The following is a 14,744-nucleotide window of genomic DNA, read 5'->3' as shown; positions in this document are numbered from 1 at the left end:
AAGAAAAAGGCTCTGTCTTGAATGTTACTTTCTGCAATTTAAGGCAACTTAATAAAGTTTCCATTATGGAGAATGCTTAATCCTTGCTTAAAGGAGGACTTAAATAAGGAAGATACATTAATTGGGTGCCTCTGGAAGTAGTAGCTACAATGAAGCAGGTCAAGCCCTGGGGCAGGAGGAGAGAAGACGGGCTTCCCAAATTCCTGTTTAGAAAAAAAGAAAGTAATTAGGCAGAATTTCATATGGCTGTACAAAATCCCAGTACTTGCCAAGGTCTGTGACATTGTGGGATATTCTGTGTACTGTGCGAAGGGGGTTATTTGGGGATAACTTCAGTCTTCTGTATCAGAACCAGACATGCATCTGCTGGTGGCTCCAGGAGTCCCATCTATCTCAGACCCATGTGGTGGTCTTTAATAATTTTGCTTCTTGCATCCAATCTTTCTGTCTGGCTTTCCCAAAGAAAGAAGGACTCATTTGCCATGTCCATGTTGATGGCCCCTGGATGTAAGGCTGCCCTTGCTTTGTTGAGTTGCTCTCAAATCTGAGGGTCAGGGACGTTGTCCTCTGTGACACCTGGACCCTCTCCTCTGCTGCCCCTGCTTCCCCAGTTTCTGCCAGCACAGCCAAGTCAATACCTTCTCCCCAACATCGTTAAAAACTGCGTAACAGCACCAACAGAGCCCTCTCAAATGGATACTAAAAATCCCCACAGAACTATGCAGGAGTGATGGCCACCAAGGGGCAGCAGAGCTCATGTTTTCCTGCAGTTTTTCCACACAGCCACCCAGCACAGATGGTGTGCACCCAGGAACAGCACCACAGCTTTGAAATGGGGAGAGGTGTCACAAGTTACACCTTCTACATCATTTTACATAGAATATCTATTTACTGACGGGGAGCATCCAGGAGCCTGTGCATGCTCTGTGACTGGGACAGCAGCTACATCGAGGACACCGCCAAGGCCATGGAGCAGGGGCACTGACAAACACGGGCAATCCCAGCAGCTGCTCTGTCCCAGGGCCTGGCAGCCCCTCCAGGGCAGCTGCCCTTTGGGAACAAAGCGGCGTGATGCTGTGTACATCTGTGTGGGGTTTCTCTGGGGTCATGGGCTGGGTTTCCGTGGCAAGGATTTGAAGCGGGAAGGCTGCAGGGGCAGCTTCTGTGAGCAGCAGCTGCTCTCATGTTGGCCAGAGCCCATTCCAGCCAGCCCCAAGACAGCCCCACTGCTCCCAAAGCTGTGTCCATCAGCCGCCTGCTCATGGCTGTGGGGAAAAGGCCGTGAGGTGGGCAGTGAGGCCCTGGGCAGCTGGAAATGTGAGCCAAGGGCTTCTCTCCTCTGCACACTGCCCTGCCAGCGTGCCCCAGCGGTCTGGGAGTGCACAGAAGGCTGGGAGGGGACACAGCAGGGCAACTGAGACCCAGTGACCAGAGGGTACAAACTGTGTTTGGTGCAACTTCAGAGATTAACTTGTTTTTATGCTCAAAATTAAAGTTTTCTTCTTGTTCCCATAGTCCCCAGTGTCCTTGGAGTCTGTGTCTTTGGTTTGGGACAGTTTGAATAGCAACCACTTAATTCCTTAGCAAGTTAAAGTTTTTCCTTTCCTTTTTCTTTTAAATTTTAATATGATCAATTAAGGATGGATTAACAGGAATGCAATCACTACTCAAGCAACAAAGCTGGCACTTGGCTATTTTTTCTCCTTTTAATACTTCCTGGTATTGTCTGAAGGGATTATCACCAGGATTGAAAACCCTTTATGATTTGTAAAATTAGGCGTTTTCTTTTGTTCAAATGATATAAACTCTATCAATACAATTCAGACTACACTGCATAGTATCAGCCTGTCAGCTTTTTCCAAAGGGTACATTTTACAGTGCCCACAAATGAGCTTTTGCATGCCCAGGTGCAGCCTTTGTGGATGAAAACAGTAGAAAACCATGGTTGTCACACAGGTAGACAGCAATCAGTGTGTGGTATGTTAGGCATGGTATGAAGTTTGTGCAAACTTCACAGTTAGATCAGTGTGGCAGAAAGCACTTGCAAAAAAATCAGAATAGGATGATTCTAATCAAGGGTGGACCAAGAAAGATCAAGTAGTTCTTGACAAGTTTGTTAAATTTGAGCCGTGTATCACTCGGTGTAGTCAGCCTGACTAAGGACTTTCTTGTTCCTGTATTTCAAACTGCAGAAAATTTTAAGTATTAATGAATAGACCAGTAAAAGAATCCACATAAAGCTTAAAATCAGATTACATGAATTCCTGTGAAAAGTACTGTAATACATGGTAGATCCTTAGGAATATAAGAGGAAATTAATGAACAGAAAAAGGGGAAAATAAAGGGGTTGAACTCAAAGCTACACATTAAAATTCAAACCATTTGCTTTTGGCAACATAGCTTTAAAAACCCCCATGCTGTAACTATTAATGGAAAAGCCTTTCTACTGGCAAGGCAGATACAAAGTCTCTCTGCAGTTTCCACAATATCTTCTGTCTCCTGCTGAAAGAAAAAGTCTCTTTGGTAAGAAAACACTTTCTGGAGAGAGTTTCGGGTAAATATGACAGAGTTACTGAGTGACGTGTCTGAAATGAGCCACCAATGACTGTCACTGGGTTTCACACCTTCCCCTCCATCAGCTCAGAGAATGTCCTGACCAACTGCACATGGACAGCACAGCCTGTGGAGGTAACCAAGGGCATCCACCTACTGCAGGAATTCCAAGTGAGAAATAATTGTGTCCCCCTATGCTTGTTCAGTTTTAGGGAGTTGTGATTTACAATTTACAGACTTGGCTCTTTCTACCCGATGGATGTACCTTGCCTGTTTTTAATATCATCTGGGGATAAACACAACTGAAATAATAATTAAATAAAAGACAGATGCTTTAAGAAACAAATAGAAGTTGCATTTGTGGCCATGGAGGTATAGATATTCCATAGCTACTGCAAAAACCTTCAGACTGCTCCTCACTGCCACATAGAGTTGGGACGTATGTGCAGGCAGGTTTCAAGGAAAAATAGTGCATTTGATTGAAACCTGCACTGGGGCTGCAGTTTTACATGGTGCTGTAGGAGGAAACCTTCCCTAGGATTTCACGTGTCCAGCTTTTCTTTTGGATAAGGTAAATAATGCATAGTCAGAGTGCAGAAACTGATTTTGCAAATTGTTAATAAATAAATACTAATAAAACGTGGTAAATTTAACAGACTCTCAAATGCCAATTAAAAGCTGTTTCAAACCCAGTGCTGAGTATGCACAGAACTGCTCAGAGACCTGGCCTGAAAAAGCTCCCCCTGCATGGTGCAAAAACCAGCCTCTGTCACAACTGATTTTCATGCAAATGAGTTGGTATAAATAAAGCGGATCTTTTTATTTTCTCTTCCCTCACGATTTTATTTTTCTCATTTACAGTTAGCCCAGAACTCAGATCTAGAAGAACATGAAAAATTTACCACTGAATGGAAAAAAAAATGGTTTAAATGGAACATTTGATTCTTCCTGGCCTGATTACAGGAATACAAATAAGAAATGATTCCGTGGAAATCAGTGTGGCTGTAGGAAAGTAATCTCAGTATAACCATGAAAATCTATCACCTTGTGAGATACAAGATTGTTATAAATAAATGTTTGTCAATTCCACTTGTTTCCACTTTCCATGAATACCATTGGAATGTGAAGTTAAACTCGGTGTGTTCTAACCTTGCATTGCAAATAAGGCTTTCCTGGGGTTCCTGGACACTCTGCTGTCACAGGCACCTGCCCAAGTGTGTGTTGGGGGAGAGAGACACAAAGCCACAAGATTTCCCAGCGGGATGGTGCACAGAAAGAGGCAGGAGTGCCATTCCTCAGCAACAGCCATGGCAAAAAACTGGATGTGGTGTGGAGAGAAAGCTAATGAGGACAACCACACTGGCTGTGCCAAGAAGAGCACTTGAGGGTCCTTGGACATACTACAAAGCCATTCTCTCCAGGGGAAAACAACCAACCCAGCAGCTTTCATAATCTTAGGTCAGGCAACCTCTTCCACGTGAAACAGAAAATAGTTGAGCCTTTATGTGTATCCTTGCAACGGGCAATATCCCAAATTCAGCCTGATCCAAAAATTAGGTGAGGGTTTTTTGATGGGTCCACATGACATTATATGGGATTAACTTTGTCTAACCATAGAGGCCCTTTGGGAATGTAGGTGATACAAAACTTCCCAAAACCTGAATTCTAAACCTTTTTCCTGTCACCAGTTCTCCGAAAGTGCCTAAAGTGTGTGGCCCTGTTGCAACACTCCTGGTTCTATTAGTGATGTTTGCTGTTGGTATAATGCAAGGTAACTCCAATTATCCCTAACTGATTCCTGCTGGTAGGAAAATAACCTGCCCTGTTTTGTTATGCTGCAAGACTGGTTACTGATGGCTACAACAATGGTGTTGTTCAGGACATTCAGCTGATCCAAGGTGAGTCCCAGGACCTCTTGAGGAAACACCTTGTGGATGATCAGCTGGGTGAAATTTTTAAACTAAGGATGGGTGAAATGTGTGGTGGAGTTTTTCTAGCAATAAAATTCTACAGAAAATATGGGATTTTTTTTTTAATGTGAAGATAACAGATTATGGACTTCATGATTTTACATTCAGCTTTCATTGCCTATCAATGAAGGCATCCTAGAAGGTGTTGAAACTTGAAACTGCCTGAATCTGTATTTGAAGTTCTTGTTAGCCAGTTTAACTTTAGAGAAGAATCACACATGGGCTCCTGCAATTCAGCTGCAACACAACTTCCCTGAAAGCCTGAAGTGTCACCTTGTGCCAGTTTGTGCCTTAAAGTGAATGTCTGCTTTGGAAAAGCAATATCTAAAACAGGTAGTGTAGTTTTCCAAGTTCTAGGTGTAATACAACTGAATTTTAAAACAGGACCTCAGCTCTGGCAACGTATTCTGAGGTCTTTCCCTTGAGCTTGATTCTTGTCCATCAAATTCTATTCTTATTTCTCTTTAACAAGACTTAAATTTGAACCTTCGATACATAAACCTATTTAACAGCAGGCTTGCTTAGTGGAGGAAGCAACTTGAGAGGAAAAGGGTAGCAGAGGAGCTGGGACTTGAAACATGAGCCAGAGGTGATTGCAGCTCACCCTCTCTGCTCCAACACAACTTCTTGTAGCTCTTTGCTGCTAAAGCAAAACTGGTTCATTTCCAAAATGGAACAGCAGATTTGCTGATGGTGTTTCCACACTGTTGCTTTTCAAGATTTATTTTAACTGCGTTTTGTGGCTTCTGATACTGCAAATATCTTGTCACTATTCACCACATAAGCTACAGCCATAAATTAGCCTTTATGTGATGGAGTCTCAGTGCAAGGTAAATGGAAGCACTGGGACAATTATCATTTTTTAACTGTTCCTAACAGAAGACAGCTACATTAGTTGCCTTTTATCTAGCAAATGTTTTACTGGTTTATCTTCAGGAACATGGAGACAGTGGAGAAAGTCTGGAGGGAAACGACATGGACTTTTTTGAGTGACAAAAGACACCTTGTGGTACAGAGTGTTGAAGATCAATAAAGAATACAGTGGGCTTCTCACAACCTGCTCTTGCAAATATTAATGAAGTTTCAGAATGTGACCCAAAAAGTGTTCCAACGGCTAAACACTGATTGCTGCTCTTCCAATGTATCCCAGATTAAAGTAACTTAATAGGCTTGGAGTGAATTCTTACCCACTTGTGGCGCAACACATCCCCTCCCTTTGTCCAGCCAACAAGATTTAATGTGCAGTAGAGAACAAACCACGAACATTGAAGAGAAAAGGGAGTTTTGTGAGGAAGAACATGACCTCAATGGCATCTACTGCTGGAGCTTGTCATCTGATTCCCATTAACTGAAACTTTTGTTTTCTGACGCAAGGGTCTTGGAGCTGTCACTAGCTGAAGACTTCTGAACATTAAAAACTTCCTGCTTGGGCCAGTACAAAGGAATTCAATATCCTGATGTCCCTAAACTAGCCTGCAGAATCCTCTTTTGGTCTGGGCAAATGCAGATTTTTTTTTCCCCCCTCACTCATCAAAGTAATCAAGTGAAAACAAAAAGAACTTTAGCTGACTGGAAGCATGTAAAATTTACCTATATTCAACAAAGCAAGCAGTTGAACATTAACAACAGTGATTTTTAAAATTCTTGCTCTCCAGGTTCCATATTTTTGTTGCAGATTGAAGTGTTGGTCAGTATTCCTAGAGAAGGTAGATTCGCTTTATAGATCAACTAATCTAATAAAAGAAGGATACTCTTATCCTAGTTGATATGCTGCTGCAGTAATCTTCTATGAGATACTGAATATTGTCCTAAGCTATTCTTGGTTTCACATTTTTGGTTGCTGGTATGTCTGAAGAAAGGGAACCACTGGAAGAGTGGACTGTGTAAAGTACTATGCAAGGCAAGTTTTCTGGATATGCTTTTGAAGGGATATTTAAATTATGCTTTTCCCTGACATTTTCATAGTAAATGAGAAAAACCATGTCCAAAACTTGGGTTTACGTGGGCCTGTGTGGTTTCTGGCTAGTTAAACAGAATAAACAAAATTTTCAAGCCGCTGGGTCGTCAGTTGGAAATGCAAATCAGTGTTAACACTTTTGCCTCCCCTACCTTTTCCCTTTTTCCTCATTTTCTTTTTAAAAAAGTCAGTCTGAGTGTAATGGTTTAGAGCATGAGTATATTTACAAGGGTAATATATCTTCCCAAAAGCTGTTTTCTCTCTCAACTAGAGAAAACCAAGACAGAAATACCATCACTGAAAGCAGAACTTTTATTCATCCACATGCAAATTGCCGCCATAAGCCATGCTTGAGTCTCACAGGAAAGATTGGAAGTGACACATCCTCCAAAGCAAAACTGGGAGCTCAGTCTTTTTCTGCATAACATGTGCTGTGAGTGATTGAAAGTTGTGAATTTTTCATCTCTCTCTCTCACCAACCAGCTGCTGAGTGTCTCATTTCCTTGGCGTTTCTGGTTTTTCCTAATTTCAGAACTGGAGAGTTGAAGTTGTCACTTTTCAGCTCCTGCTGTATAAACTAGTGGTCAGACTCCATAAGTGTTCCAGCTAAGCTAGCACACTCCACGGGCCTGTCTGCACTGCTGGATGAAATACCAAAACTGAAATTATTCCCATTACACAGAATTATTGTCTTAAGATAATGTTATTGCATATTAAGCCCCAGGATGTGAGAAAGTAATTCTGTGGTAAAGCAGTGAAATTTATTCCAATTAGTTATTCTCCATATTTTCTTTGTTTTGGTTTTGTTGGTTTTGGGGTTTGTTTTGGTTTGTTTGTTTGTTTGTTTGTTTTTTTAAATTGACTTCTCTTTAGAATCTTATGCCCACTGGAGAGAGAACTTTTACAGCTATGCTGTTTCCTTGTTCATGTTCTGAATGACATCTTTCAGTGAGGGCTCTGATTTTTTTGTTTCAGCTAAGGCTGCTTGCACTGTCTAGCGGAGACTACTGTCCTGACTGTACATGATAAACTTTGGGAAGGAACAGCTATTTCCCTCATTAGTTCTCATGTTTCACTGCAAGGCAGAAAATGCCCACAGTGCCTGTTTGGTCACAGAACTGTGCTTGTCTCTCTCCTGATTTCATAAGTAAGCAAAACAGAGGAGGCCTGTGGTCAGCCACTTCTGTCTGGGTCATAGCCACAGGAGGCTGTTTCCACCCTATCCAAGCTTTTGGCAGACTTCTGGTAGTCTTCTGCAGCTTAAGGATTAACAGGTTGTCTCTGGCTACTGCTGAAAAACAGACATTTTCCAGTTGTTGACATGAAAGAAAGAAAAAGAAATTCTGAATCCCAGGGTATGTCCTTGTTAACTATATAAAATGCTTTTTCTGGAGAACACCCAGTGCTCTTTCATCAAACCTGCTCTGAGGGGCTCCAGCATGGCATTCCAACAAACCTGCACTAAATGCTTTGACAAAAAACATGCACACTCTGAAATGAAATCTTATTTACTGTGGTGTTATTAAAGTGCTAAATAAACAGACAAACTCAGAAGGGCTGCTAGGATGTGGGCGGGTGAATAAATAAGCTTTGATGCTAATGTCAGTCAATGCTAATTTCTATCCTTTGAAGAAAGTGTGATAAACACAGCTGTCAGAATTGTGATCTGAAATTGCTCTAATTAAATTAGATTTTTACTAAAATGAAAGCAGCTGAGCACCTTGTTTTGTTTCCTCTTTAGCTGGACTAATTCAGAGAATAGTGACTTTCCAGTTCTTTCATGGCCACATAGGAAAGGTAAGATTTGTTACATACAAACAAGGATATGAATACGCACAAGGCTATTGTATAGAATTCTGTATTCATATTCCTTTTGTTGTATTTGCTACCCACAATTTGCAGCTTGATTTAGAATCTGAGATCTTCAAGGGGGAATTATCTGTACCGGCCATTAAGTGCTTTCTTTGCAGTAATAAGGGGAGATGATGTAACTCCTTCATGAGCATCTCTCAAGTTTATGTGTTACAGTAAAAGACAGCCAAGGGTGTTTCAAGGTTAAGAACTATTTCACTGCTGATGAGAATAATAACTAGCCACCGTAAAGAAGGGCATGAAGGGATAAAAGATAACAACCTGAAGTCAGATGATCTCTGGATAACCCTTCATTTTTTGTCTCTTCCTTGTTTCAAAAATCCCCTTGTTCCTTTCTGTAGATGGGTAGAAAGACCTATTACTTCAAGCCTTGCAGATTTACTTTGTAAATGAAATTGTGATTGGGCTCAGATCTGGGAGGCTACTCCTTTTCAGTAGAGCTGAAAATGAAGCAAGGTGATAAATTATTTCAGTACTTCTTTTAATGAGACCACTATTTTTCAAAGCAATCTAATTAATTACAGAGAATAGCACAGCCAAAAGTAAATAAGTGATATATATACATATGTTTGATTTGTGAGTGCTATTGATTTTAATTTAATTAACGTAAAAGAGATCTGTGTCAGAATTTAGTGCCAAAATATAAAAATATGAATTTATATATGGCTAGATTTACATAGAGAAATATTGTCTTAATATACCTGCTACCGGTGCCATATATCAATTTCCAAAATGCATTAATAATAGCAAATCGATCTGATGAGGAGAAATTTCATTAATTACACCAGCTCTTCCATGCATGGGCACTAGATGGCACTGAAAGACAGGAGCTGGGATGTGGAAAACAGGTGTTTTACATTTCTTGATGCTAGCCTACTTCAGTGGAGGACGACTGCAGCATAAGCGATATCCCGTAATTTATTCGGGGGGGAGTGGGGGGGAAGAAAGAAAGCAAGGAGTCACAGGAATTACAGAAGCTTTATTGCATGGCTCAGTTGTTTCTTGAGTCTATGGAAGAAATTGGTACAATTAGAGACGAAGTGGCAAGACGTAATATCAAGTGGCCTGGGCTGACAGCAGTCGCTTTGCAGATGGGGGAAATGCAAGTTTCTCTCTCTCACTTGCTTATGTTTTTTCCCAGATAAATCTCCTCCAGAATTCATCTGCTCCCTTCCTGTCACCACAGTGCTCCTTGAGTGCAGTTCTAGTCCCAAACCTGACCGTGTTAAAAACATCAACTTTCACAGCATTTCACACTCTGGTTCTGCCCCATCTGACCAGATGCAAGCCCTTGGGCTGATGGAGAAGACACAGCAATGGCATTCAGGAGGAGGCCTGGTCAGAACTGGAGATTACAACGAGCCCTCAATAGAAACCACTCCAAATGAACCCCAGAGGGAGAATTAGCAGCGAAAGAGGGGATTGGAATCGACTCAGGCTGCAGACTCTGGCTCTCGAACCATCAGCAGCCTGATGCGGGTGTTTCACAGACGCCAGAAGGGTTTTTAGGGAGCCAGGTACCCTCAGGACAGGATGAAAGTGAAACAGCTCACCATGTGCAAGGGATCACCGCAGATCATCCCACGTGTTACTATGGCTTTACAAATTACAAAGACATACTTTTATTTCAGCTGCAAAAGGAAGTGCTCAAAGGTTAGGAAGCTTCATGTCTGTATTTCAGCCTATTCTGCACACTAAACAAGAAAGACGCCTTTTGGGACAGAAAAGTAAGCAATTATGTAATTAAAAACGGAGGCCTATGCACAAATTGGCACAATTATATCTGGAGCAAGTTCTGCCTAGAAATTCAGCACTGGGTTTATCTGTATAGATAATATTGTTTCTTACATGCAATCTCATTTGCAATACCGACATGTTTTTAGAGATGAAGGGCGGTTCATCGCATGTTCTCTGATCTGCGTCATTGCCTAGGATGAAACTGTCTGGGGGCCACTGTGGCCTTCACGGTCCAATCTCCTCAGACTAAAGGGGAATCCTTTCAACCCCAGACCCGACTTTCCCACAGTTTTCGATACATTTTTAAAAGCGTGCCTATCAGACTGTGGCTCTTCGGGAAGTTTTGGACACGCTCCGCTCATCGCAGCCACTCCCCGGCAGCCGGGCGGGGCGGGCCCTCAGGCGAGCCCCACGACACGCTCAAGATGGCGGCCGGCAGGAGCCGGGCCGGGCGCCGCGCTCAAGATGGCGGCGCCGGCCGCCCCGCCTTCCCCCGCCCCGCCGGCGGTGACTTCCGGAGGGAGCGGGAGAGGGCGTCCGTCCCATGGTAACTGCGCCACGGTGGGGACGCCGCGGCCGCCTTTCGCTTCCTGCCGCCGCCCGGCCCGCGACGACGGGCAGCCGCCGCCTCCGGGGCCGCGCCGCCGGCAGCCGCCAGGTCGCGAGGTGAGAGGAGCCCGCCGGGGCGGGCGGGCCCCGCGGGGCGGTCTCTCCGCGCCGCCGAGGGACCAGGTCGGGCCGGCGGCGCCGGGGAGGAGGCGGCGGCGGCCGCCCCGCGCTCGTGTGGCGGGGAAGGAACGCCCGGTGCCGGGGCAGCGCCCCGGGGAGCCGCGGGACAGCGGCGGCCCCTCCGCGGGGAGAACCCTGCTGGGGGCGGAGGTGCCCTTGTGTGGGCTGAGCCGTACCTTAACATACCTTGTCAAATGAATTATTCCTTCACCTTCACTTCTGAATCTTTTGTGTTTATTTTACTGGGACCTGAGGCCTTTTTTTTCTTTTTTTTTTTTTTCCTGTCCTCTTTATTTAAAGGTGTTCAGGCACCTAACTTTTTTCGTTCGTTACGGACTGAGATGTGATCAGCCCTTCGTGTGCTCCTGCCCTTTGTTCAGACACACGGTGCTTGTAGTTGCCTATTTTATTTGTTAGGAGCAAACACTCCTTGGGAGCAGGTCTGCGGGCAGTGGTTTCCGAAGGGAGCTCATATGGCACCCTTTGTCTTGGGAAATAAGAATACGGTGACCCCCGACTTCTGGCCGCACAGCCGATGTTGTGATAAGGTTGCTCATTGCTCCCAGCGGCGGTGGAAAATGCTGGAGGTGTGGTGGAGGGGGGTTCTGGGCAGAGGCGCGTGGAAGCCTCTTCAGTTTCTGGATTCAGTGCGAGCACCCAGCTCCCGTGTTATCTGTGGAGTTGGCACGTGCAGCCAGTGCAGGAGCTCTCGCTGTACCCCGCTTTGGGAATGGCTTAGTTCCTGCATCGGGGACAGCTCACCTGCTGGTTCTTCACATCCTCGTCCTAGTCGAGGTTGAGAGGAAACTAGAAGTTTAATGAAGAACTTCTCTGTGAGTAAGGCAATAAGACACCCCATCTCTTTTTCTCAGCCTCTGGCGAAGATGGAAAAATACATTTTTGCAGAATGGTTGATGGTTCACGTTGTATGGATGCAAATGAGAACCAGCTCTTCAGGAGAGAGAATAAGAGCTGTAGTTACTTAAAGTGTGTCTGTAGCATGTGCGTGATTTAAATGAACAAAATCTCTCTGATCAGAATTGCAAGTAGCTTGTTACAGAATATCTGGCTTGGACAAACCTGTGAAATAGTAACAAACACTTAACACAAGGCATCTGGATTGTCAGTGGGTTTATAAAAGTGCTCAGCTTTAAGAGTGTTGATTGGTGAAACTACAGGCAAAAATGCGTGCCAGGCAGCAGATGGGATGAATTGAGACTGGAAGGAATAAGGAGTCTCTTAACTGGACAAAGGAGTAAGAGCCTGAAGCAAACAGCCTGCAGGGATGGGTGTGGAAGAGATCTAGAGTCAAACAGCCGAGGTGGGGCCAGGGAAAAGTGTATTAGAAAAATATAAGCACTTCAGACATTGGCATAGCACTGAGGCTGCCAGAGTTCAAGAAGTGTTTGAACAATGCTCTCAGGAACATGATATGATTCTTGGGGCTGTCCTGTGCAGGAGTTGGGCTGCTTGCGGTTCTGTCCCAACCCAGGAGATTCTGTGGTTTGTAGTCTCTTGTGTCAGATACTTAAGCCTAAGATATTTAACCAAACCTTCACACTATATTAGAAAATAGACAATTTGTAACCAATGTATATGGTTTAGAATATATAACATTTACAGATTGTATTTATTTTACTTTTTTTTTTTTTTCTCTGAATGTAAAATAAATGACTTGTGCTTCTTTAGTTTTTCAGTAGCTTCCAGAAACTCTTAACTATTACCTGGGGCCTGCTGTGCTGGTTGTTTAATGCTTGTGTAAATTGGAATACAAATTAAAGAGGCAAACATCCAGGTGGGGGCTTTTTTGCTTAAGTATTTATCTTTGAATGATAAAGTAAGAAAACAAAACAGCCTTTGACACTCCTGTTTCCGAACTGAGCAGTTGAACTTTACCATTGTTGTAGTGTAGGATATTTTGGTGGTCATTAAATAGAAAAATCTGATTCCACAGGAAGATTTGTTTTCTCCTTTAGAGTGAAGAGAGTGATATCCTATAGTAGTATCATATCTGAGTTGGAAGAGACAGTTATTTCGGGATTAGAAGCTTAAACGTGTGTATTGGTTAAAAGCAGATGAATGTTGAAGTGGGGACTTGACGCTAGAGTGGTGCGAAGTGTGGAGGAGTGCCTTAGGATTGGAAACTTTGTGCCATGACTCAGGAGGGGTTTTTCCCCTTTCGAGGGACACAGTATATATGTAGGGAATGAAACGCAGTGGTTGGGTTTTCCATTCTTTTAGCCTGCTTTTGAACTCATTGTAGCAAAGCTACGGTTGTTTGCAGGTTACATGAAGTGATAAATAAGGCCAAGGCAGTGTCTGCCTTCAAGGCACCTGGGAGCGGCACTGCCAGTGGCTGGGCTTTCCTGTCTGCAGACCCATACCTTTGCTTCAGTGCATTTGCCTTCTCTTGCTCAGGTAGTGCAGGGGAGACGCGACTTGAGGATGAAGCTTTCTTAGTGTAGAGTCACAACATTGCTGAGATTGTGGTTTTATTCCTCTTCACTTTTATTTTTTTTCATTCCTTCTTTCCACATGCGGTACCATCGCAGATTCCTGGCTCTGTTGGAGCATGCCACGGGAAGCTGTTTTTGACTTCTCAGAGAATTGCTGTAGCAGGAACAAAGGACAGTGATGGGAGAGAAGTGGTCCCAAGGGGCCTTGAGAAGAAAGAGATGGAATTCAGATTAGTAGCCTCCAAAAAAATCTTGCCGTAGAAGAGGTGAAAAGTAAGACTTTGAAAGAACAAAGGTAAAAACAACATGTGAAAACACTTAGTTCTCATAATGTTGCCCTTTCCCATGAGGAGGCTTTTTGAATGGCTTTCATAGTAATGTTTCTCATATGTTGACCATAGATTTATTTGGGCAGTTAGCTTGACTTTTTCTCTAAGCCTTTAACAGAGATGATTGATTTACTGGCTTTGGTAGAGGGTTAGAATTACTTTCAAACTTTGAAATACATAATAAGCACCTCAGGTAATTAGCAAGCCTATATCTATCTCTCTTTAAAGTGATCAATGGCATTAATTTGGTTTGGTAACCATGGCTATTTTCTCATTCAGCAGCCATATGGTATTTCTGAGTTTAGTGTGATTTCCTGTAGGTGGTTTTTACAGAGTCAGCTGGGCTTTGGTGTGAAGTGCAGCAAAAATTAAATACTACGGGAAGGTGTGAAAATGTTCTTATATTAAAAGAGAAAAAAAGAAAAGAGCGGGTTGCTTTGACTTTGGTGTAAGGGTATGTAGCCTCTAAATGACACGTTCAGGGAGACTAATGCTAAAGCAGTAAAAATTTGTAACTGCTGCTTGTTTGCCAGTGAAGTTTTTTAATGCAAATAATGATCAACAGATCAGTGTTTTGTTGTAAACAAAATACTTTCTAGCTTTTCTGTAAAAAGGAGACCTCTCTTTCACTATCATACCCTTTTAAGGGGTTTTCTTCTTATGGTGTGATACATTAATGCTGTTGTTAAAAGTGTCATGACATTAATAGAACAGCCACAGGAAATTTCCATCTGAATTCTGGTTTTTTGATGCCTGCAGTAATCAAAAAAGTGTGAATTTTATCTGTCACATGAGAAGTGTCTGAGGGAACTGGGGTTGTTTAGTCTGGAGGAAAGGAGGCCCGGGGGGTCCCTGCTGCTTTTTATGACCACCTAAAAGGAAGTTGTAGACAGGTGGGAGTTGGTACCTTTTCTCCCAGGTACCAAGTGATAGGACAAGGAGAATCAGCCTCAGGTTGCTCCAGAGGAGGTCCAGATTGGATATTAGGAAAAATGTCCTCATCAAAAAGATGGTCAAGCATTGGAAGAGGCTGCCCAGGGAAGTGATGGAGTCACCATCCCTAGAAGTGTTCAAAAAACACACAGGTGTGATGCTTACAGATGGGGTTTAGTGGTGAGTTGGCAGTGTTTGGTTAATGGTT

At 43.3% G+C, this 14,744-nt stretch overlaps 1 protein-coding gene across 1 annotated transcript in view; it reads left to right on the top strand.

Moving 5' to 3' along the window:
* The first annotated feature begins 9,290 nt into the window (after positions 1-9,290).
* The window catches only part of DISP1 (dispatched RND transporter family member 1), an 87,285-nt gene continuing 81,831 nt past the window's right edge, over positions 9,291-14,744 (top strand). Inside the window, exon 1 of the mRNA XM_066178198.1 lies at positions 9,291-10,755. Coding sequence (XP_066034295.1) covers positions 10,634-10,755 — 122 coding nt within the window. The 5' untranslated portion in view covers positions 9,291-10,633. The remainder of the gene's footprint in view (positions 10,756-14,744) is intronic.

This window comes from Chamaea fasciata, unplaced genomic scaffold (assembly GCF_029207755.1).
Source record: "Chamaea fasciata isolate MVZ Bird 193981 ecotype frontalis unplaced genomic scaffold, bChaFas1.0.hap1 SCAF_3, whole genome shotgun sequence".
Lineage (NCBI taxonomy): Eukaryota > Metazoa > Chordata > Aves > Passeriformes > Sylviidae > Chamaea > Chamaea fasciata.
Note: the sequence above shows the minus strand (reverse complement) of the source record. Positions and strands in the feature narration are given on the sequence as shown.